Raw genomic sequence first — 25398 nt, forward strand, 5'->3', positions numbered from 1 at the left:
ATTATTAATTTAAAATTATTAATTAATGGAGTATGCACATTTTAGCATATTCTGATGGTCTTTTATATTAAAATCAGTGCTATTGTGGTATTATTACACCTAGTTTACAGAGCAGGCATATACTTTTCTACACAGGACAGATTTCTATTTAGAAAATGACAGTCATTATATGAGACTTATTCATTTCTAATGGCCACATTGAGCCTTTGCTCAAGTTAACTAATTTAATAGGTATTTTTAAATTAGATGTATATGTTTGAGATACCATGTTAGACACTGGTGATGCATTTTGAACAAGATCAAAATCTTACCTGCCATCAGGAAATGCATCTAGTATCTAGTAAAGAACAAAGATATTAGTTAAAAATGTATACACATCCTTAGGATTTCAAATAAGTGCTACAAAAGAAAAGTACACTGTGAAATAGATTATATTATAGAAGGAGCAAATTGATTTGGGGGACCAGGAAAGTATTTCTGGAGGAAATCACATTTAACTGTATAGTAATAATAATAGCTAACACTTAGTGATTCTTACATGCCAGGTCCTTATTTTATATTAACTCATTTCAACCTCACAACAGTTCTATGGGTTAGGTCCTTATTTTTCCCCCATTTTGCAGAAGCGGAAACCTTGGCATAGAGAGGTTAGCAAACTAATGAGTATTAAACCTAAAATTTGAGCCCAAACCAAATAGTCTGTGCTCTTAATCGCTGTGTTTCATGATAGGAGTTCACTGGGAGAAAAACAGGGACGATCATGTTAGGCAATGGGAATCCATGTAATAGTACTTTAAGGTAGGAAAGGTGAAGGAAGACCAGTTACCCAGTGTAACTGGAAGTTGGTGAGCAATACACAAAATAACAAAAAACAAGGCTAGACAGGGAGTTACATATTCACTTTTATTAATTATTATTTTAGCACTTAGATTTTAGTATGAAAATATGTTAGAAGGCAGTAACAATTAATCAGAGATGACTGGTTAAGAGATTGTTTTAGTAATCTAGTAAGAAATGATGTTGGCTTGGACCCAGATTGTGGCAGATGAAGCAAACTGCAGATTCTGTAGACATTTGAGAGATAGAAATAGCAGTGCCTTTTCTTTGGATTTGAGAAATGGAGATTACTCCTAACTTTGTAGCCTGAGCAGCTAGCAGGATAGTGGTACCATTTACTAGTACTAAAAGGAAAGGCTTAAGGAGCAAACTATAAATTCAGTTTGAGTTCTGTTGAGTTTGAGGTGACTTTTATATTAAAGTGAGAAATTGGCTATGGAATTTAAAAGAACTCTGGGCTTGACGTAAAATTTAGGAGTTTTTAAATAAGGAGAAAACACAGTTGAAGACCCAGAATCAAAGGTGGAGGAACTAGAAGTATTTAAATTTGGGTAGAAGAGTTACCAGTCTACCGAGGAGACTAAGGAAGGTAGCCAGTGAGATGTAAAGAAAACTGACAGAAATGCTGCTTCCCGTTTGGGTTTTCTGACAGTATTATTTGCTTTTTCCTTCTAGATCTTCATAGTTGTGCTAAATCACTTGGAATTCAACTTTGCATGCTCTTTTCTGTATTGAATTGAAGAACTAGACCTTTTATCTCACAGCTTTCTTTCCTATTCATTTTTTTTTCTCTTCATTTCATGGTCTTTCAAATTTAATTTTCTTTAGGTTCCTGTTCAGATCACCTGAAGCTCTCTTTTTTCTCCCTGAAAATGATGGTAGTCATTTGTAGTAGTTTAAATTTTGTGTTTCGGGTCATTCTATATAATGCCACACCTCAGTTTGAGCTTCCAAGAAGTGACCCATACAATACCCTGCCCTCACACTTCACATGGTTGCCTGTACACCATTGTCTGTCGTCTCTGCTCTCAGCAGGCCAGACCTTACTTACCTTGAACCAGTGATTACTGAGAGTTTTTCCTTTTACTGGATCTCCTCCTCTGAATTTTTTCCTGTCCTCTCCTCTCATTTTTCTACCTTTGCCATTTTTCATTTTCACTGAACCTCTATGTAGTCATCACTATTTCCAGTCCCGTTTACTTTACTTCTTTTTCTTGTCTGAGTTTGCCATCTGAGGAGGAAATGGCAACCCACTCCAATATTCTTGCCTGGAAAATCCCATGGACAGAGGAGCCTAGTGGGCTACAATGCACAGAATCACAAAGAGCTGGACGTGACTTCGCGACCAAACCACCATCACCACCACCATTTTGTGTTTACTTTCTTCCTTATCTTAGAACTCATTCTGCACACATATACATAATACCCCAATTTCCTTTAAAAACTTACTCTCCCCTGAAATGACCTTATCAAATCCCCAGCCACTTGTGAGCCCAATTGCACCTTTCTGTGGTTCCTCTCACGTTGTTTCATTTAGAAAGAAAGAGTTTGTTGATCTGCTACTGTGTCAGACAATGTGTCAATCAATAATTATCTAATGATTACATTAAAAATATATGGACTGACCTTCAAAACTGTGCTGACTTAGACAGTTGATCTGTTGGAAAATAAAAATTCCATCATACTATATATTGTGCTCACGAAAATTTTATATTATTACTAATCTCAGCAGGCCCCATGATGTTACAAACAATCACAAGTTGATTTTCAGTTCTTTCTCCATAATCGTGATTCAGAACATTTCTACGTTTCTCCAGTTTCTGAATTCAGTTTCAGAGACCTTATGTTTGAGCCAGACTGTCAAGACAGTTTGTCCCTAGATCCCAGTTTCCCCTTCACTTCAAAATTTCTTTATATCTTCATCCAAGCTTTTCCTTCTGCTAGCCTGTGTCAGAAGAAGGATTACTTCTTTTTGCCAAAGGTAAACCTTTCCAGCTGTTTTTCCTAATGCACAGGGGAGAAATCATAGAGAAAAACACAAAATGAAGATTGTTATTTGATGTATTGTTTTCTAACACATTTATCTTGTTATTCTAGATATCTGATTTTTATGAAGTTAATATAGACTTTGAAAAGCTGTTTTCAAATATCGTTTGTACTATATGTTAATATCTTTAGTGGAGTATATTATTGTGTTACTAAAACATTGTATTAATCAAATATAACGTGCCTTTGTTTTTTTTCTTTCTTCTTCATTCAGAGAGATTGGTGGTGGTAGCTGAACACTGTGAACGGAGTCTAGAAGACTTGCTCCGTGAAGGGAAACCCGTGAGGTACTGTGTGTAATAGCAGGACAGTTAAATGCAAAGCAGAAAACTGGCAAACAAAAAGGCATTTTACCTAGAAACCGCAGGGTCTTAGTTCCTTCTGTTATTTGTTTAATGATAAAATCCGGTTGTAAATTTTCATTTTAGGAAAATTAATTCACAGGCCTCATAGAAATTCAGCATTGACATTATCCAGTGTTCAGCTTTTGTAGGCATTCTGCAAAAAGTTACCAAAGAGGATATAGGTGAAAACTTGAAATCTTTTTAGTACTAAGCTTTTCTTTAACATAGCTGAAGTTAAGAGTATTCTCCAGAGACGAGTACCTGGTAACTTCTCACAGGGGACTGGCATTCCTAGGAACGTGGTGAACTGTATAAACTAAGGCCACGTTCAAGAGTAGAGAGAAATACTCATCATGGCTTGGTGGAATCTAATCGTACAGTTTAAATTCAGCTATTTCAATGACATGAAATTTGCTTTCTATCTCAGGCATTTTTGGCAAGAAAAATGTGTGATCTAAACTTTATTGTAAATGTACTATTAAATGAGCTTCTTCACTGATTTTCTGAAATTATCTTAAAATTACAAAAAATATTTTTAATGAATAAAATTGTACTAAAGCAATGAAGATTGCTTGCCTTGAGCTTTTATATGATTGTAATTATCCATCCTACATTGAAGAAATATTCCTATTCTTGGTCAATACTTTTTAATCATTGCTATATTATAGATAATGGTACATCTTTTTCAAGGGAGGAAAAATGTGTGTCTTAATAAGTGGTAGTAATTTAATAGCAGCAAAAGAAGTAAGTTGAATAAAAGTACTTTCATTGCTACTTTAAATGGTTTGGTTTAAGTGGTATCTGGAATGCAAGATGCAGATATCAAATCCACTATTGCCTCACTTGCTTTTTTAGAAAAGTCTAATGTGACCATAGTAATAAAAGTGGCTTTTCTGTATTAAACATAACTTAGTAAATATGTTTTTATAAATATAATTTTGCATGTCACAAATCTTTGATTGTATTTGTTAAAGATCATATTGCTCTTTGCTCACCAATTTAAATTTATACTTTAATTTATAGGCCACCTATTCTAAAATAGAAAAGAAAAATCTTCATGAAAGTTCAGTTCAGTTGCTCAGTCAAGTCTGACTCTTTGCAACTCCATGGACTGCAGCATGCCAGGCCTCCCTGTCCTTCACCAACTGCTGGAGTTCACCCAAACTCATGTCCATTGAGTTGGTGATGCCATCCAACCATCTCATCTTCTGTAGTCCTCTTCTCCTCCCGCCTTCAATCTTTCCCAGCATCAGGGTCTGGCCAAAGTATTGGAGTTTCAGCTTCAACATCAGTCCTTCCAATGAACACCCAGGACTGATCTCCTTTAGGATGGACTGGTTTGATCTCCTTGCAGTCCAAGGGACTCTCAAGAGTCTTCTCCAACACCACAGTTCAAAAGCATCAATTCTTCGGCACTCAGCTTTCTTTATAGTCCAACTCTCACATCCATACATGACTACTGGAAAAACCATAGCTTTGACTAGATGGACCTTTGTTGGCAAAGTAATGTCTCTGCTTTTGAATATGCTGTCTAGGTTGGTCATAACTTTTCTTCCAAGGAGCAAGCATCTTTTAATTTCATGTGGAGCCCCCAAAAATAAAGTCTGACACTGTTTCCAGTTTCCCCTTCTATTTGCCATGAAGTGATGGGACCAAATGCTGTGATCTTAGTTTTCTGAGTATTGAGCTTTAAGCCAACTTTTTCACTCTCCTCTTTCACTTTCATCAAGAGGCTTTTTAGTTCCTCTTCACTTTCTGCCATAAGGGTGGTATCATCTGCATATCTGAGGTTATTGATATTTCTACTGGAAATCTTGATTCCTGCTTGTGCTTCTTCCAGCCCAGTGTTTCTCATGATGTTCTCTGTATATAAGTTAAATAAGCAGGGTGACAATATACAGCCTTGACATACTCCTTTTCCTATTTGGAACCAATCTGTTGTTCCATGTCCAGTTCTAACTGTTGCTTCTTGACCTGCATACACATTTCTCAAGAGGCAGTTCAGGTGGTCTGGTATTCCCATCTCTTGAAGAAGTTTCCACAGTTTGTGGTGATCTACACAGTCAAAGGCTTTGGCGTAGTCAATAAAGCAGAAATAGATGTTTTTCTGGAAGTCTCTTGCTATTTCTGTGATCCAGCGGATGTTGGCAATTTGATCTCTGGTTCCTCTTCCTTTTCTAAATCCACCTTGAACATCTGAAAGTTCACGGTTCATGTATTGTTGAAGTCTAGCTTGGAGAATTTTAAGCATTACTTTGCTAGCATGTGAGATGACTGCAATTGTGCAGTGGTTTGAGCATTCTTTGGCATTGCCTTTCTTTGGGATTGGAATAAAAACTGACCTTTTCCAGTCTTGTGGCCACTGTGTCTGTGTGGCACTGGAACGAGTGTCAGTGAGGAGATACCCCACGTCCAAGGTCAGAGAAAACCCAGTAAGACAGTAGGCGCTGGAGCAGCTGTGAGGAGATACCCCAGGCCCAAGGGCAAAGGAGAATCCCTAGCAAGATGGTAGGAGGGGCGAATTTGTGTTTAGAATCAAACCCTGTTCCCACCAGAGACACTCAGAGGGCTCAAACAAGCCTTGTGCTCACCAGGACCCAGAGACCCCACAGAGACTGAGACTCCTAGGTAGAGGAGCCCCTTAAATTTGTGCCCAAGAGGCATCTCATTTGCCTCCTTGTAGTCCCACCCTGCCTTGGTATTCGATCAAGAAAATGCATGTCCAACAAAATATTTGCACAAAACTGCTTCCAGAAACTTAGTAGCCCCAAACTGGGAAGAATTCAAATGTCCATCAGTGGGAGGATAGGTAAGCAGATCGCAGTATGTTAATCAACAATAAAATGGAATCAACTACTGATATACACAACATGATGAACCTTGAAAATATTATGGTGAGCAAAAGAAAGCAGATACAAAAGTCATATTCTTCTATTTACATGAAGTTTTAAAACAATTAAAACTCATCTACAATGGTAGATATGAAAACAGTGCTTGACCCTGGTTGGGCAGTGGGAATACAGGAACTGATTCCAAGTGGCCTTGAGGGAACTTGCTGGGGAATCGACATTTTTACATCTTGATTGGGGTTTTACTTATATAGTACATATACTTGCAAAACTCGTCAAAATTCACTGACATGTATGCGTTAAGAACATGCATTTCACCTATGTAAATTATACCTCAAAAACTTTTAAGAGCCTGTTGAGATATTTACTTAGCTTGGATTGTGAGTCTCTCATATAGCAACAATATTTGTTGTTAATGAAGATGCTTCATCCAGTGACATACTTTTGTATTTTTTTGTTTTTATAAGAAGAATTAGTATGAATTAGTTATTGTTGAGTAACAACCTACTTCAGCACTTAGCAGCTTAAAACAATAATAAGCATTTATCAATTTATATGATTTCCCTGGGTCAGGAATTCAGGAATGTTCAGCTGAGTGGTTTTTTAGCTCAGGGTCTCATGTCAGTGCGGTCAGTGTATCAGCTGGGGCTGTAGTCATCTGAAACCTCCATTAGGGATTCAAGATCTGTTTCTAAGTTAGCTCACTCATTTGGTGCCGGTTGTTGACAGGAGGTTTAATTTCCTCCCTGTCTTGAGGGCCTTTCTGCAGACCTCTTGGCTGAATTCTCACAGTATGGTGGTTGGCTTCTCCTAGAGTGAGTGAGTGAGCGGTCTAAGAGATGAGAGAAAACAAAGTGGAACCTGCAATGCCTTTTATGACCTCGCCTCAGGAGCCACACATCACTGTCTTATTGGATAGAAAGGTCGGCCATTAACTCTATTCATTTGGGAGAAGACAACACAAGAATGTGAATCCCAGGAATCCAGGGACATTGGGGGTCATCTTAGAGGCTGGCTATCACAGAAGTCTTGAAGATCTTACAAGTATTAAAAAATCTGGGAGCGGGGAATAGGAATGAAATACTAAATCAACATTAACACTAACTGAAAAATAAAGTTCTCCAAATTATTCAGTACTCATTTAGGGCACTTGGGATGGAAGAAAGGAAGATGTTTACACCAGGAAGAGGGGATAAACAATTAAGGGCATATCCAGAAGTACCAGAGGACATAGCTCTGCTACAACTGGAATTGCTTTACATCATCTAAATTGATGTTACCCAAGGTCTTATGCTCCCAGCCATTCCTGGGGACTCTGTAAACCACAAGCAGAGTAGTTCTCTGTCATCAGGATGGTAGTAACTGTAGGATGTTCCTTCTGATCTCCATGTTTCCTCTCTGCCCATATACTGATGCGTCCTTCTTTACTTACTAAAAGAACTGAAGGAGAGAGAAGCTGGTGACTCAGAAGACAAATTTCTGTTTTCATCATTTTATCTCAACTCTGTCCTTTTACTTTATTTACATTTGCTTTGTATAAGGACACGATTGCCATTGTTTTACCAATAAGATTAAATCCATTAGCTCATGAAAAGTTTTACTTTTCTGTTTCTGTCATTGTTTATCCTTGTTTTAGAGATAATAAATCTCATAACGTTAAATACCATTAGTCTCAACAGTGTACAGGTATAAAGAGGCCACCTTTCTTTAATGCCTTTGTATATATCTTCATGAGGATGAAATTTATAGGTGGATGCATATTCTTTGAGTAGTTAGTGGAACATCAATAGGATTAAATGCAAAGTTCATATTGTTTTTCATGCCATTTACATAGTCTTTCTCATTTATTTAAAAGAGAGTCTGTGATAGTCTTACAGGTCTTTGTAATTTCTTCAGGTAAGATATGTTTAAACATTTATGTAAAGTACTTTTAAAAATCATTTTGCCACTAGATTAAAATTCAGTATTTCCCTTGCTTGTTTTAGAATATAACATTCAGCACTTGCCACCTTTGAGTAAAAATGCTTCTGTCGGGTTCAGTTCCAAGTTGTTATCTGATCTATCCATCTAAATTATCTTTGTTGTAAACTATTTGACTTTCCACATATTTGGATTAATTTTGTCTCCAGTAACAGAGCCGTTTCATGTGCAGAGTTGATGTGCTACAATTTTAATTAATTCTATAACTTGTTTATGGAAAGTAAGAAGATGTTCTTATGGCTTATAAATCAGTTCTTTCCCTTAACTGCCAAAAGTAAGCGTCCTGCACCTGTAAGAAAGGCTGATGAAAAGTAAACAGGAAATCTATTTAGATGGGTTTGCTATTTGAGACCCATGATTTTTACTTGTCCATCTGTCTCTGTTGCAAAACTGTAAGAGTCCACTTGTCTGGTAGCTCAGTTCAGTTCAGTTGCTCAGTCGTGTCTGACTCTTTGCGACCCCATGAATCACAGCACGCCAGGCCTCCCTGTCCATCACCAACTCCCGGAGTTCACTCAGACTCACGTCCATCGAGTCAGCGATGCCATCCAGCCATCTCATCCTCTGTCGTTCCCTTCTCCTCCTGCCCCCAGTCCCTCCCAGCATCAGAGTCTTTTCCAATGAGTCAACTCTTACCATGAGGTGGCCAAAGTGTTGGAGTTTCAGCTTCAGCATCAGTCCTTCCAATAACACCCATGACTGATCTCCTTTAGGATGGACTGGTTGGATCTCCTTGTAGTCCAAGCTATTTGCAGTTAATTATCCAAACTTAAGCATCATTTAAGGCATCGATCTTACTGGATTTATATTTTAAAGAAAATTTTGCATCTTCTGTAAAATCATTGGTTCAAGGAATAGACTAATGAAAACTAGAAACTTAGAGTAAGAGTCTGGTGTCAATTTACTCACTAATGTTTTTCACAATAAATTTAGTATCTTTAAAGCAATATGTGTACTAAAACATTATGATAGTAATTTGTACCACAATTGTATTGTAATTTAAGACTATCTGGAGTTTTCAGATCTCACTAGAAAATTGTGTTCTTTTTATAATTTTAATAGCCATAAAATGCTTTCAAGAATTCATGTTATCCAAACCAAAGATAATAATTTTGTACTATGACCTGGAGCTAATTAATGAGTCAGTCTTTTATGAATTAATGTTATTTGTGAGGTTAGTTTGCTAACTTGGCTTGAAAGAGGAGACTCACCATTTTCTTTAGAATCTATTCAAGCTTGAATCTAAGGAATTAATTTTTGGAGTTTGCTGCTCTCTTTTCAGTGGCTTTTATATGTTACTTGTGCCAGAGTTCTCTCTCGCCAGTATTCTCTCCAGTTTCAGTTAAATGATCAAAATTATTTTCTGGAAACATAGAAGCATGGAATTCAATTAAACTCCTATAACCAGTACATTTCAAGGAAAAAAAATAAATAGTGTTTGAAAGATTTGTTTGAAGTCATCTCATATCTGGTGCCTGTGAATCTATTTAATTGCTACCCTAAAGCCAGATTCAAGATACTGAAAAGTGGAAAATCTTAAACTGTATCTCATTTCTAAAATATTTTCCAGAGAATATTTAAAAAGAGATAACACCTTTGTCACTCCCATTAAAGTAAGCGTGAGGAAAATGGCTTAACTTTTAAGTCTAGGTGTTATTTGGAAAGTATTTCCTGATAGAGCATGTACTTTTTCTTAATCTATAAAAGTGCCAGCGAGTAGAGTTCATAGACAGATATTCAGCAGAGTTTTGGCACTGGAGGTAAAGTTCCTGCATTGTCCTCAAATTTGCAAGTGAAGGCGGGGTGAGTAGTGCAGGCATATTTCTTTAATAAAAGGTAGTTTGTCATATGTTTTTAGGGTTATGGTTTTGAAAATTTACCAGAGAAACATCAGCATTGCAGAGGTTATATGTGAAACTTTGATGGGAAGCAGGCTGTGTCTGCAGTTGTTCACTAGCTTGATGGAAAACATGATCTGACTTACTCGATGAGTAAGTTTTATTTGCCCCTATTAAAAGACTGCTCACTCACTGACTTAGATATTCCAAAGGTTTTTTGAACACATTCTAGAATATGTTCCACAGATGGATAACGAGCCACAGGTCACTGTCATCAGAAATAGGTAGTAGATACTCTTATTTTAGAACATAACCTGAGAGTAGAAGTTAAGACTTTTGTACACATTTTTTGCCTTCAAGGGCCCTAGTTTCAGAATGCATTAGAAATTACAGTAGAGTCAAGTAACTTAGAGATTTATGTAATTGATATTTATTTTTCTTCTAGGTTTACTTGTTTTGTTTAAAGACAAATTCTCCAGGCAAGATTACTGGAGTGGGTGGGTTGCCATACCCTCCTTCAGGGGATCTTCCCAACCCCTGAATCGAACCCAGGTCTCCTGCATTGCAGACAGATTCTTTACCGTCTGAGCCACCAGGGAAGCCCTAAAGGCAGAAAATAATGTCCCAAAAAGATGCTTTTCACTCAGGCATGGCATCTTGCAGCTATCTTTTACTTTCTCTCTCTTTTGTACTATTTACACTGTTTGTCACTGAGTATTGTTCATACACCCTTGGTGATATTTTGCTGTCCTCTACATTCTTTAGTTAGGCCTTAATTAACAAAGAGTTTGACCATTGTGTTGCAACATTGTCTTAACTGCTCATACTGCCTTTAGTTTTTCCACACTCCAGTTACTTCTACTTTCTACTGCTATAAGAGTATTGTTAAAGATCAGTGCATGCTAAGTTGCTTCAGTTGTGCCAACTCCTTGAGACCCTATGGACTTTTGCTTGCCAGGCTCCTCTGTCTATGGGATTCCCCAACAGGAATACGGGAGTGGATTGCCATTTGCATTCCTGCTAAAAACATCTGGTGGCTCTGTGTTTGTGTGTTTGTGTGTGTGTGAAGAAAATGCATTTTATAGCCATTGGATTTGCCTTCAAACTCTCTAAATTATTTCCAAAGAGTGTCTGAGTTTTTCAAGTAGTTTTTACTGTTGCCAATATGTGATTGAAGAGATTGAGTGCCACAGAATTTAAATGTACCAAGAATACCAAGCTGTCTTTTTGCCCAATGGTATATCTCCAGTCTTTGGCACAATGTACATAACACTTCTTCAAGTAATTCATTTACCTCTGTCCCCTTCTATACCATATCACTGAACCAAAGCAAAAACTATGTTTTCTCCAAGTTCCTTCTTTACATTGTATCTCTAATTGTAAGGTACCTTTCCCCTTCTAGCTTATAATTATTTTCCTGCAGTTATTTAATTAAGGAAGGTATAGCTTCCTTTCCTTTAATCGACCGTACATTTTAACATGCATAGAGTATTTTTAAATTTTTCTGTCTTCCAAAGTTGTTAGCATAAGAGTTTATGTATAGTTAATGTGTTAAAAATTAACTGTTGAATGAACTAATTTTTTAGCTTAGTCAGGCAGTTGAATTCCAGTTCCCGATTATCTTCCTTTTAATCATGTGTCATAATTCTGTTTCCCAAACAAATGAGTTTTGGTGAAAGTATGATATAAATGTATCTTAGCAACTTATTCTTTTATTGGGAATACATTTATTTCCAAGATTTTTTGTTTGTTTGTTTTCTTTAAAAATGGAGGGCTTCCCAGGTGGTGCTACTGGTAAAGAATCTGCCTGCAGTGCAGGAGACATAAGAGATGCAAGTTTGATCCCTGGGTCAAGAAGATCTCCTGGAGAAGGGAACGACTACCACTACAGTATTCTTGCGTGGAGAATTCCATGGACAGAGGAGCCTGGCAGGCTACTGGGGTCATAAAGAGTCAGACACGACTGAGTGACTAAATTTTTTTTTTTTTAATGGAATGATTAGAGGAGACAAACTGTCGATTTCCTTTCTCATGACTCTGGAGAATTCACTTCTAAGCTCATGCAGGTTGTTGGCAGAATTCAGTTCCTTGCAATTGTAGGACTAATTTCCCCATTTTCCCTGATTACTATCAGTGAGGGGCTCTCTCAGCTTCTAAAAGTCATCTTCATTCCTTATCGTGTGGCTGTCTCCATCTCCAATGCCAGCAATGGAGAATATCCCTCCTATCACATCTTGCTCATTGCTGGCTTATTCCCATTGTTGGTAGAATTTGGTTCCACACACTTGTAGGACTGAGATCCCTGTTTCCTTGCTGGCTGTTGGCCTAAACAGCCATCTTAGCTTCTAGAGGCTGCTCCCATTCCTATGTCTCTAACCTCTAGATCCAGATTTCAAGGGCTCCTGTGATGAGTTCAGCTACACCATAGACTATAACATGATCATTAAAGTAAAATCTATCCTATTCATCATCTTGGGGATTATGCCATGTGGACATCAGAAAGTTTGCATTTGGGGAACCATGTTAGAATCCTGTCTACCACAATTTGGTTAGTAAAAATTTGAGAAAAAAAATTTAATTTTATAGCAAGTGTCATTGGGCATTCTCTTTTGTATTAGTAAGTCATTTTGGCTGAGATGGTGGGAACTGTGATGTGTCCAGGGTCACCAGGGCCCAGCTTCAGTGATTCAATAGAAGCACTCACAGAACTCAGATGTTATTTTACTCATGGTTTCATTATACTCACTGCAGCAAAGCAGTACAAAGTGAAATCCAACAAAGAGAAAACTGCAGGGCAAGATAATGGTGGAAACCAGGCCCAAAGCTTTCCCGAGTTTCTCTCCCAGGAGAGTTGTAGAAGATGTACGTAATTTCTCCAACAAAAAAATTGTGACAATATATGCAGACTATTGCCTATCAGAGACACTTTCTGAGCCTAGGAGGAATTTTATTGGTGGTTGGTCACAGAGGTACCTAACACCTGTGTGACTGATTGCAGTTAATGATGCTCCAGACCCCCCCCAGAAGGAAAGCAGGTGTTCAACATAAATCACATTGTTTACACAAGCTATTTAGACAAGCTTCAGTGATTCAAGGCCTCAAATGGGCAAAACTTATCAGTTAAGTATTCCAAGAGCATAGTTCCCCAAAGCCCTAGGGAAATAGGCATCTTTGGGAGAATGTGCAAGATTTGAGATTGATGAGAGATTCCTTTTTGAGGATGTATTAAAGTAGATTTTATAGCTACTCTAGTAATTCAGGAAATATGTTGTGACTACAGACCAATGGTTGCTGGTCTTGTTCAGTTAGGGTTGTGTAGACTCTTTTTTTCACCCATCAACAAAATATTAGCTCTCCTTTGTTACTGAAACATATTGCCACAAACGTAGCAGCTTAAAACAACACAAATTCATCACCTCATGGTTCTGTAGATCAAAAGTCTGTTGGGTTTGGGTGGATTCTCTGCCTGAGGTCTGGCAAAAGCAAAATCCAAGTGTTGACACGGGTATATTTCCTCTAGAGGCCCTAAGGAAGAATCCATTTCCAAGCTTATTCCCATTGTTGGTGGTATTTAGTTTCACACAGATGTAGGACTGAGATCCCTGTTTCCTTTCTGGCTGTTGGCCAGAAGTTGCTTTTAGCTTCTAGAGGCTACCACCATGCCCTGGCTTGTGGCCCCATTCCATCATTTTCAAAGCTAGTAGCAGCAGGCCCACTTCTTCTGAGGCTTTGAATCTCTGACCTCTTCAGCCACTCTCTCTGACTTTTCTGCTCTGCTTTTCTACTTTAAGGATTCATGTGATTACTGTGGCCCACCTGGAAAATTTGGGGTACTCTCCCTATATAAAATTAGCCGATTAGCAACATAATTCCATCTGCAAAGACCCTTTACAGCTGCATCTAGACTGGTGGTTGAATTAAAACCCTGGTGACAAGACTCTTGGGAGGATTCTGCATCCTACATTCTTTAAACAAGTAATTACCAAAGTTTTCCCACCACATTCTGAAAAGATAAATGAGGGGATTCCATGGCAGTCCAGTAGTTAGAACTCTGTGCTTTCACTGCTGTGGGCCCAGGTTCTATCCCTGGTCAGGGAAGGAAGATCCCACAAGCTGTGTGGCATGGCTAAAAAATAAAATGATTAATTAGTTAATTAAGCAATAATCCTTTCAACAATTATAAGCATGTTTAACTTCTGTATTATTGTCAAAAGAATTTTTTTCTGAGTCATTCAAATTGTCAGTTATCTTAAGGAAAAAAATCAACCTTTAATAAGGTTTAAATTCAAACTGTCTTATATGCCATTTTCCAGAATTATAGTCAAGAGTAAAGTAAACCCTTTGTTTGTTAATATAAAATTCCTTTTGTGGAGAGGGAGCTACTTCAGTGTCTATGTACAAAAAGACTGGCCAGAGACCATATAAATATGTTGATATAGAGTGCTGACCTGTTGTTTTCCATTCAGTTCAGTTCAGTCACTCAGTTGTGTACGACTCTTTGTGACCCCATGAATCGCAGCACACCAGGCCTCCCTGTCCATCACCAACTCCCGGAGTTCACTCAGACTCACGTCCATCGAGTCAGTGATGCCATCCAGCCATCTCATCCTCTGTCATCCCCTTTTCCTCCTGCCCCCAATCCCTCCCAGCATCAGAGTCTTTTCCAATAAGTCAACTCTTCACATGAGGTGGCCAAAGTACTGGAGTTTCAGCCTTAGCATCATTCCTTCCAAAGCACACCCAGGACTGATCTCCTTCAGAAGGAACTGGTTGTATCTCCTTGCAGTCCAAGGGACTCTCAGGAGTCTTCTCCAACACCACACTTCAAAAGCATCAATTCTTCAGTGCTCAGCTTTCTTCACAGTCCAACTCTCACATCCATACATGACCACTGGGAAAACCATAGCCTTGACTAGACTAACCTTTGTTGGCAAAGTAATGTCTCTGCTTTTTAATATGCTGTCTAGGTTGGTCATAACTTTTCTTCCAAGAGTAAGCGTCTTTTAATTTCATGGCTGCAGTCACCATCTGCAGTGATTTTGGACCCCAAAAAAATAAAGTCTGACACTGTTTCCCCATCTATTTGCCATGAAGTGATGGGACCAGATGCCATGATCTTCGTTTTCTGAAACATTTTTTTATTTTTTAGGCCAAATACATCTTCAATTGAAAGTTTTAGTGAAGTAATAGGTGCATGCTATTTTGATAGAAAGCATGAGTGAGTGCACAAGAGTAAGGAACTAGAGTAAGGAAGAAAGAGAAGACTGGATTTGGGATGGGGAATATTTGTAATAGAGATTATAAACTCATTTGAGGTTGCTGCTGCTGCTGCTAAGTCGCTTCAGTCGTGTCCGACTCTGTGCGACCCCATAGACAGCAGCCCACCAGGCTCCCCTGTCCCTGGGATTCTCCAGGCAAGAACACTGGAGTGGGTTGCCATTTCCTTCTCCAATGCATGAAAGGGAAAAGTGAAAGTGAAGTCGCTCAGTTGTGTCCGACTCCTAGGGACCCCATGGACTGTAACCTATCAGGCTCCTCTGCCCATGGGATTTGCCAGGCAAGACTACTGGAGTGGGGTTAGGCAGGTAATTTAAGTGAGTAAAGTATACCGAACTGAAACTGGGTTAAACTGGGAAGCAGGTAACATTGAAAAGAGGCAGCTAATCTTCATTCGGGAGCTGCAGCCTCATGTTGCCTTGTGAGAATGTGTCCTGGTGTTACCGTCTCTTTCAGATTTTCTAAAGGACTTAGATTCTAGATTCTTACATGAGAACCTCTGAATTTCTTAACATTTTCAACTAGTTAAAAAGTTTTAAAACACCGTGACCCAAGCAAAACAAAGTAATGAGCTAAATTTGGCCAATGGGCAGCCAGTTTACAATAGCTGGTCTAAGAATCTTAAGTTATTGCTGGCAGAAACTTTATGGTTTATCTGATTTAAATGAATGGGGGTCATGGTGAAAAGAAGGGAAAAGTACTGGTTTTTCTGTTTAACTTTAAAGAGTCATTCACTTATTTAACACATTGGAAAGAAAAGGTGAAATATCTGGCTTTTCTAATTTTACTAGTGTGGTGGGAATTATATACTTGTAAAAGATTGTTTTTTTTTTTTAATAATAGAATGATCTGAGAATGATCGGACCCATCTGTGTTGGAAATTATTTTCACCTATGAAAACTTTATGCTTTAAAAAAATCTGTATAGCCTCAGTGGTCAACTGTCACAGCATTTTCTCCATTTACTGATTGTTTTGCCTCTTAGTAAGCAAATTAATTCCTTCAGTGAGTGAGGACATTTCAGTAAACTAACTCAGGAGATAGGAGTTACACTGACTTTAAGGGAACGCCTTGAATTTTATTCTGTGGTATTATCTATACCCATGAAAAGCAAAAGAAGGAGCAGATAGTAATGAAATTAACTAATCCAATTTCCTATTGGGAATGTTTGAAAAGCAGAAACTGCTGAGTTGATAAATTATAAGATGTCAACACATAAAAGAACACAAATAAGTACTTGCAATAAGTCTGTAAGAAGCTCAGAGGGTACTTTTTATTGTCTGATTTTTATCTTTTTTTTTTTTTGCTATTTTTTTAAAATGACTGTGGTAGTGGTTATAATATACATCCTTAATTTATCATAGTCTTCCATGAATTAATATTATGCCAGTTCATATATAATGTCGGAATCTTATAACGATATACTTCTATTCACCATCCTCCTACCCTTTGGTATTGTTGTCATACATTTTACAGTCTATATTAAAGACCTTGAGAAATGAGGAAAAAAATTCTTTTGCATTTAACCACATGTTTACCATTTCCTGAACTCTTAATCCTTTCTTTTGATCCAGGTTTCCATCTGGTATCATTTTTCTTCAGTCTGAAAAACTTCCTTTAAAATTTCTTTTAGTTCGAGTCTGATATAGGCAAATTCTTACAGATTTCAGTCACCTGAAAATGTCTTTATCTATATATATATGATATATATATCTTTGTCTATATATATCACCTTAAATTTTTTCCTGGTTAATATCTTATTATAAAAAATTTAAAACATAGCAAAGTTGAAAGAATTGTACAATATACCTATATCCTACAATTAACATTTTTCCATCTTTTTCCTTATCATATAACTGCCCATCACACTACCTGCTCATCAACTCATTCTGTTATTTTGATGTGTTTCAAAGTCGGTTGCACTATCAGTGAACTTTAACCCTAACTCTTTCAGCATATATATCATTGAGTATAATTCAGTATGTACTTATGATTTATTTTTAGGTGAAATTTATGTTCAGTGAAGTATGAAAACTTGTGTATCGTTTGATGGATTTTGAACAATAAATGCATCTCTGTAGCCCCAATACACATCAAGATTAGCTCACTACCATCTCCCTAGAAATTTTCCTAGTGTCCCTTCCTGGTAAATCCTTGCAGTTCACCCTACCCTTACCTCCCAGAGGCAACCACTTTTCTGAATTTTTCCCCCTAAGATTAGTTTTGCTTATTTCAGCACTTATATAATTACAATTATACAGTATAGACTTTTTTCTGTAAAGATTCTTTCTTTTACCCAAATGTTTCTAAAGGGCGTCTAAATGGTTTCATGTACTTATCTCATTCCTTTTTTTATTGTTGTGATGCATTATATTTTATTAATATGCATTTAGCAATTATCCCTTTATGAAGTCCTGGGAAATTTCCAGGTTTTTGGCTATTATAACAAGTTGCTGTGAATGTTCTCATAAATCTTTTCTCTTTTTGTGGGCAAATGTTTTCATATCTCTGGGTATATATGTAGCAGTAGAATTGATGGCTTATATATGTATAAGCATATGTGTCTGTATATGTATTTATATAAGTATATAATTAATACTATTAGAAACCACCAGACCTTTTTCCAAAGTTTTGTACCTTTTACATTTCTGCTTACAGTGTATGAGGGCTCTAGTTCCTCCATATCCTTGTCATCAGTTAATGTTTCATTCTTTAGTCATTGTAGTGAGTATAAAGTGGTATCTCACTGTAAGTTTAATTTTGCATTTCCATGATGACTAAAGATGTCGAGTGCTTTTTTGTGTACTTATTTAGCAATCATATCATGACATACATATCTGTTCAATTTGAGGGATCACATTTTTACGTGGGTTATTTGCCTTTTTATTACTGATTCATAGTCATTCTTTGTATATTCTCTATATTCTTCATAAACATGCTTTGCTAGATATTTTTTGCAGGTGTTTTCTGCCAGTATGACTTGCCTATTCTTAAGGTGTATCTTAATAAACAGAGTTATTATTTATAATGAAGTCTAGTGTATTGATTTTTCCTTTCATGGTTATTGTCTTTTGAGAAACCTTTACCTCTTCCCAAGTCATAAAGATATTCTCATATGTTTTCTCCTAGAAGCATTATAGTTTTAGATTTTATGGTGGATCTTTGATCTTTCTCAATTTAATATTTGTATATGGTGTTCAAGTTCACTTTTTGCCATATGGATGTACAGTTGTTCCAACTCTATTTGTTTAAAAGATTTTACTTGTCCCATTGGATTGCTTTAGTGTTTTTATTGAAAATTAAATGGCCGCATAATTGTAGGTCTGTTTCTGGCCTTCTGTTTTGTTTCATTTATCTATTTTTCTATCCTTATGCCAGTGCCATACTGTCTTAATTATGCTAACTTTATAGTAAATCTTGAGTCAGGAAATAAGAGTTTCCAAACTTTGTTCTTTTGTTTCAAGATTGCTTTAAATATCTTTGGTTGTTTGCATTTCCAGATATATTTTATAATAAGCGTCTCAGTTTCTGAAAATGTCTGTTGGTATTCTGATTGGGATTGCACTGCATCTACAGACCAATTTGGGAACAACTGACATCTTAACAATATCGTCTTCCAATAGATGAACATGTTGTTTCTCTCCAAATTTTTAAGTCTTCTTTAATTTTTCTGAGCAATATTTTATAGTTTATAATGTAGATTTCTTGTTCTTTTGTTAAATATATTCCACAGTATCTTAGGTTTTGTTGTGATTACATTTATTACAAAATTGTTTTATCTTCCTTGTTCTGCTGACTCGTGTGTAAAAATGCAAGCAGCATAGGAATAATATATAAAAATACAAACATGAAATAGGTCAAGAAAAACATAAGGCATGAAGATTATAAGAAAAATGAAGCAGAGGAAGGATAAAAAGGGAAGGAAAAGTTGGAAACATTTCTACTTAATGATGATATAGTTCTTAATGTGCAAATCCTAAGGAGTTAAAAAAAAAAACTACTCTTTGAATTAACAAGGAGTTTAGTGAGGTCGTAGGAAAGAAAGCTGATATGAAGATGTCAGCAATAAGATATTCGAATATGTTGCTTGCTTAGCAATTACTTACCCAAACTGCTTAGCCTCTAACTTTTTTCTTAAGTGTTTTCAATTAAATCTTCCTTTTGGAAGATTAAGGAATCCAATGAGGTAGAAAGTGATTTTTTAATGTAGTCTTTGAATAATATTAAGATCTAGGATAGATTCACCAGCTTATAGTCCCTAGAACTTCGGTGAAACTATTTTAGATAGATAGGGTGCCAGAAATCACCAAACTGGGCACTTGTGCTGCAGCAAAGACAAAATTGACATGCTAGTTTCTGTCTAGTGATCATCTGAGATGAGACAGTTGGAAAACTGAGATAGCCAGTGTGTTTGAAGATACTTTCTTAATGTTTTAAGAAAGGACAGTTATTTGTGACTGAATGGAGGGTGATCTTATCTCTTTGTGAATATGGGTTGCTATCATAATTGCTAGGAGGGTCAGAACTATTCTCAGAGAGCAAGCTGGGATCTGATCAATTTCTTGAATACATACTTGATTTGAGCCCCAGTGGACAGCAAAATAAAACATGGGAGAAATTATCTTTGTTTGAAAACAGATTTGAGAGTGGAAGCTGTCAAATGTCCTTCTCATAGAATAAGCCAAATGTATCCCTCATAAAATTTTAAAATTTGAGCAAGTCTGCAAGGGTGATCTTGTCAAAATAACAAAACTATCCCCCAGATACCTAGAAGAGTTAACTTGTCGAAAGGCGTTCTTTAAAATTATTCATCTGGATGTCACCTAGACTCTCCAAAATGATTTCAGTTTTGGCGTAATTAAAGGTTAGAAGTTCTTTCAAACAATGATTGGCCAAAATTTCTTGAAGCTATATCTGTATGGAGGGTCATGTCATCAGTATGTAAAAGGACCACTCTGTACAATGTCAGCAGGCATACATCTAGTTCACATAAAATCTGTTCAGGTTAAGAAGGGGAGGACTATCCCTCACTCTTTGTCTTTTTCTCTCAAAACAGATTTTTGCCCTGACAGAGTGGACTATTTTTGTTAATTCTTAATCTTATGAATATATTTGCTTAAAGGCTTTTTGAGAAATGTTAAAAGTCTTGAGGTAATGTTTATGTTGTATAGTTTAGCACAGAAGTGATGATCGTCTGTGTTGTCAAAAGCAGATGGTGTGTCGAAAAAATCAATCAAAAGATTTATTAACAGACACTGACTGATAGACAGTAATTATGATGATGGTCAGTGGTATGGTAGTTATAACGTTTCCTTTCCTCCCTTAAATGTTAGCCTGTAAAAATTATGTCTTTAATTTTTAATTAGTAGGCAAAAATTAATTAATAGGCAAATTATTAGGAGTCTAACTGAGCATTCTCTGCATTTCTATTAGGATATGTTAACGCTTAACACCTTAACCTTAACCTTTGATACATACTGAGGGAATGATATATATAAAGAGTTGAATGAGTTAATGTTGGCAGCACTTTTAAGAGCTTTAGGACATTCTTAAGTGGGACAATTTTAAATTTAAAACAATCATGTCATTCATAAACAAAAGAGATACAAAAAAGGAAGGGATACAGTATTTATTAAATATATACTAGATTCTAGTTATTTTGCTATATACTTTTTATAGGTAATTTTCAAGTTACTGGGGCTTTGCTGGTAACTCGGATAGATAAGAATCCATCTGCAATGCAGGAGACCCAGGTTTAATCCCTGGGTTGGTAAGATCCCTTGAGAAGGGAATGGCTACCCACTCCAGTATTCTTGCCTGAAGAATTCCATGGACAGAGGAGCCTGGTGGGCTACCGTCCGTGGAGTTATGAAGAGTCGGACACAACTGAGCGACTAACACATTTACTTTTCACTGTAAGGTTATTAGTCCTAGTTGGTGAGTAATCTAAGGTTTACAGAATATGAAATGTCTGCTGAAGTCACAGTGTAGCATAAATAGTGAACTGTGCTTCTAAAAGTCCTGTTCTTACTGTAGCCTTTCTTAGAGCAAGTATGCCTTTCTTAATACTCCAGAATCTCTTTATGAGGGGTGCTGTTCAAAAAGCACAGTTTTTGAGAGAATGAGCGATTCTAAATTTCCAAGTTCAGTGAGTCCTGTCCATTAGTTATCAAACTATCTTGATGGCTCTGTGAGGATTTCTTTGTTTCCTGGCATTCTTATCAAACTGGAAACCAGAGAACCCTGTCTTTCCACTTAGTCACACAAAGCAGCAAGCAAAATTGGTTTCTTTGTGACAAAAATCTTTTGGTATAATTCATGTCAAAATGAGTTCTGTTGTAAGATAATTGCAGTGGGGAAATGAAAACTGCATATACTACAAAAGAATATATGTATAGAGTTTACGAGTTTTTAATTCCATCTTGGCCTCCTCAGTCACCTATTTTAATAATTTACAAATGCAAAGTTTAAATTAAATGATTTCTGTATCCTAAATTATTCAGGACCTCAATGGGGCTGCTGCTGCTGCTGCTGCTGCATCGCTTCAGTCACGTCCGACTCTGTGGGACCCCATGGACGGCAGCCCACCAGGCTCCCCCGTCCCTGGGATTCTCCAGGCAAGAACACTGGAATGGGTTGCCATTTCCTTCTCCAATGCATGAAAGTGAAAAGTGAAAGTGAAGTTGCTCAGTCGTGTCCGACTCTTAGCGACCCCATGGACTGCAGCCTACCAGGCTCCTCCATCCATGGGATTTTCCAGGCAAGAGTACTGGAGTGGGGTGCCATTGCCTTCTCCTCAGAGGGGCTGCTGCTGCTGCTAAGTTGTTTCAGTCATGTCCGACTTGTGTGACCCCATAGGGGCAGCTCACCAGGCTCCCCCAACCCTGGGATTCTCCAGGCAAGAACACTGGAGTGGGTTGCCATTTCCTTCTCCAATGCATGAAAGTGAAAAGTGAAAGTGAAGTCTCTCAGTCGTGTCCGACTCTTAGCAACCCCATGGACTGCAGCCCACCAGGCTCCTCCATCCATGGGATTTTCCAGGCAAGAGTACTGGAGTAGGGTGCCATTATGCTTTGATTTTCTTACCTTCTAGGACAGTGGGAAGAATTAATGAACAGATGTGAATTTTTTATAATAGCATTTGGTATAGTATATAGATATTGTACTTGATATAATACAAATTATCTAAGTGTTCCTATTAGTAGCAGTAGTGGTAATAGTGTTATTATTATAGCTACTGTGCATGCGTGCTTAATCGCCTTAGTTAGGTCTGACTCTCTGCGACCCCATGGACTGTAGGCCACCAGGCTCCTCTGTCCATGGGATTCTCCAGGCAAGAATACTGGAGTGGTTTGCCATTTCCTACTCCTGGGGATCTTCCAGAAACCTGTGTCTCTTACAACTCCTGCATTGGCAGGCAGTTTCCTTACCGCTAGCACCATCTGTGAGGCTTATTGGATATTGTTATCAATAAGCCTTGCCTGTGGAGTATAGCCTTTCTATGATGACTCTTGCCTGGAAAATCCCATGGACTGAGGAGCCTGGTAGGCTGCAGTCCATGGGATTGCTGAGGGTTGGACATGACTGAGCAACTTCACTTTCACTTTTCACTTTCATGCATTGGAGAAGGACATGGCAACCCACTCCAGTGTTCTTGCCTGAGAATCCCAGGGACGGGGGAGCCTGGTGGGCTGCCGTCCATGGGGTCTCACAGAGTTGGACACGACTGAAGCGACTTAGCAGCAGCAGCAGCAGCATGATGACTAATTATGATGTAAATTATGATTAGTCTACTCAAGGATTATTCTATACTTCTTCATTAAGTACATATATGTTTCAGAGACTGGGGTAGGTGCTAGTGTGTCTGAGATGAAAATATAATTTCCTAGTCTTAAAAGATATTGCTAGTTAGTAAGCAGACAGAGTTGTAACAAACAATTACAAAATACCATTTTTTGAAAAGTACTTATGAGAGGTATATGCAAGTTTACTTGATAGGCAGAGTTCCTTGCAACCAGGAGAATCCAGAAAATTTTTACTAAGAAAATAATTCTTGTATTGAATTTTTAAGGATAGTTAAGTATTATCCAAGTGGGACAACTAGAAGTGCAGAGAAAATACCATGTGCAAAAAGACATTGATATGAATCGCAAGCATATGAATAAAGTAGGGGCAGAGGGTCCTAGTGGCTAAGTACCCTAGTGGAGGGTCCATAAGAAAGCAATAAGAGTGTTCTCCTTATTTTCCTTTATAAAACAGTTTTGGAGGGTAGGAGTGGGCAGTCTTGTTTAAGATGATGAGTCTTAAATATTGGTGCTATATCAGATAGTGACTTAAGATGAAAAAGTAGTGATCATATGAAGAATGAAGGATTTCCTACTTATAAGCTCTTCCCACATTACCTAGAAGAGAGATTATGATTTTTCTCTGCTCTAGTCATCTAAATCAATGAGGGTTTTAGCTCTCTTCTATAGAATCCCAGGGACGGGGGAGCCTGGTGGGCTGCCGTCTATGGGGTCGCGCAGAGTCGGGCACGACTGAAGCGACTTAGCAGCAGCAGCAGCAGCATAGGCGGTCTAGTCAATGCATTTGATGTGAGCTTCCTATTAGTATCTAATCGTACTTTTTCTGTTCCTATATTAGTTTATTCACTAGCTAGTTATTTTGTCAGTTGTCGGTGTTGTTTGTCTTGGTGATAGGCCATAAAAAAAATTTCTGTTTTTTACACCATTTACCTCAGTTTCAAATGTAGATAAGTACTTCAAAATTGTCATGATAATGACAGAGCATCCCAAGTTCTAGCACATACATCTTAGGCAAACCCCACATCCTAGTTTTCATGTTCTGATATTCTTCCTTATTAGTTTATGCCCATAGATTTTAATTACTTCTCCCATAACAACAGCTTTAAGAATATGAGACTCCTCAGAAATCTGGGACTCCTTATTGTTCTTCATTTTCTTGTGAAATTTTATGTTTTATGTGTCTGCATTTTTCCTGGTAAAATACTGTACTATGCTGAGCTGTGAAAAGTCTGAAAGAGAAAATGTCCTTCAACAGATGAGTAGATAAACATGACATATGCACTCAAGTGAAGTACTGTTCATTAATACAAAGAAACAAACTGCTAATGCAGGAAACAACATGGGTAGATCTTAGGAGCATCATGTTGAGTAAAAAAAACAGGTTTGACACAAAATAATGCTGTGTCATTCCTTTTATTTGAAATTCTTGAAAAGACATACTTAATCTGTGATAATAGAAAGCAATTTGTTTTCAGCCAGGATTAGGATATGGGATTGGCTGGGAAGGGGAACAGGAGAACCTTTTGAGATGATGGAAATATTCGGTTTCTCGATTGTGGCAGTGCTTATGCTAGTATATGCGTTTGTCGAAACATACGTTTCTGATGGTACCTTTAAAATGAGTAAATTTTATTATACATAATTTGTATCTAAATAGGGGCTTCCCAGGTGGCTGAGTAGTAAAGAATCTACCTGCAATCCAGGAGACATGGGTTCGATCCCTAGTCGGGAAGATCCACTGGAGAAGGAAATGGCAACCCACTCCATTATTCTTGCCTGGGAAATCCCATGGACAGAGGAGCCTGGCAGGCTATAGTCCATGGGGTTGCAGAAGAGTCAGACATGACTTAGCAGCTAAACAACAACAAAGTTCATTTAAAGAAAAGTATCAAGCAGGAATTATCCTGTTATAATCATGCCATGATGGAGAAAAACAAGTCATCTTGATGTCTTGCACATCTTTCTAGCTAACTATGTTTGTTTCTATAACTGCTGCTACAAATTTCCAAAAATTGAGTGGCTTAAAACAACAGAAATGTATTATCTCACAGCTCTGAAGGTCACAAGTCAGGAATCAAAGCGTTGGCAGGGCCTACTTACTCCCTTTGGAGTTTCCTGGGAAGAAGCTCTCCTTGACTTTTCTAGTTTATGGTGTCAGTATTCCTTGGCTTCTTTTTGGCTTATGGTCACATCACTCCAGGCCCTGCCTCCATCTTTACATCTCCTTCTCCTCTCTGTGTCTCTCTGTTATAAGGACACTCAGCATTGGATTTTTGTAACGGGATAATCCATGATGATCTCCTCAAATGCAAAGACCCTTTTCCCAAATAAAGTAACATTCACAGTTTCCAGTAATTAGATTGTAGATAATTTTGGGGAAGGGGGAATACAATTTAGGCTACATCAACTAATATTATTATTCA

At 37.5% G+C, this 25398-nt stretch overlaps 1 protein-coding gene across 1 annotated transcript in view; it reads left to right on the forward strand.

Moving 5' to 3' along the window:
* TBCK (TBC1 domain containing kinase) overlaps nucleotides 1-25398 on the forward strand; it is a 199345-nt gene that overhangs the window by 15663 nt on the left and 158284 nt on the right. Inside the window, exon 4 of the mRNA XM_045166312.1 lies at nucleotides 3098-3170. Within this exon, the coding sequence (XP_045022247.1) occupies nucleotides 3098-3170 (73 nt within the window). The remainder of the gene's footprint in view (nucleotides 1-3097; nucleotides 3171-25398) is intronic.

This window comes from Bubalus bubalis, chromosome 7, assembly GCF_019923935.1.
Source record: "Bubalus bubalis isolate 160015118507 breed Murrah chromosome 7, NDDB_SH_1, whole genome shotgun sequence".
Taxonomy (NCBI): Eukaryota; Metazoa; Chordata; class Mammalia; order Artiodactyla; family Bovidae; genus Bubalus; species Bubalus bubalis.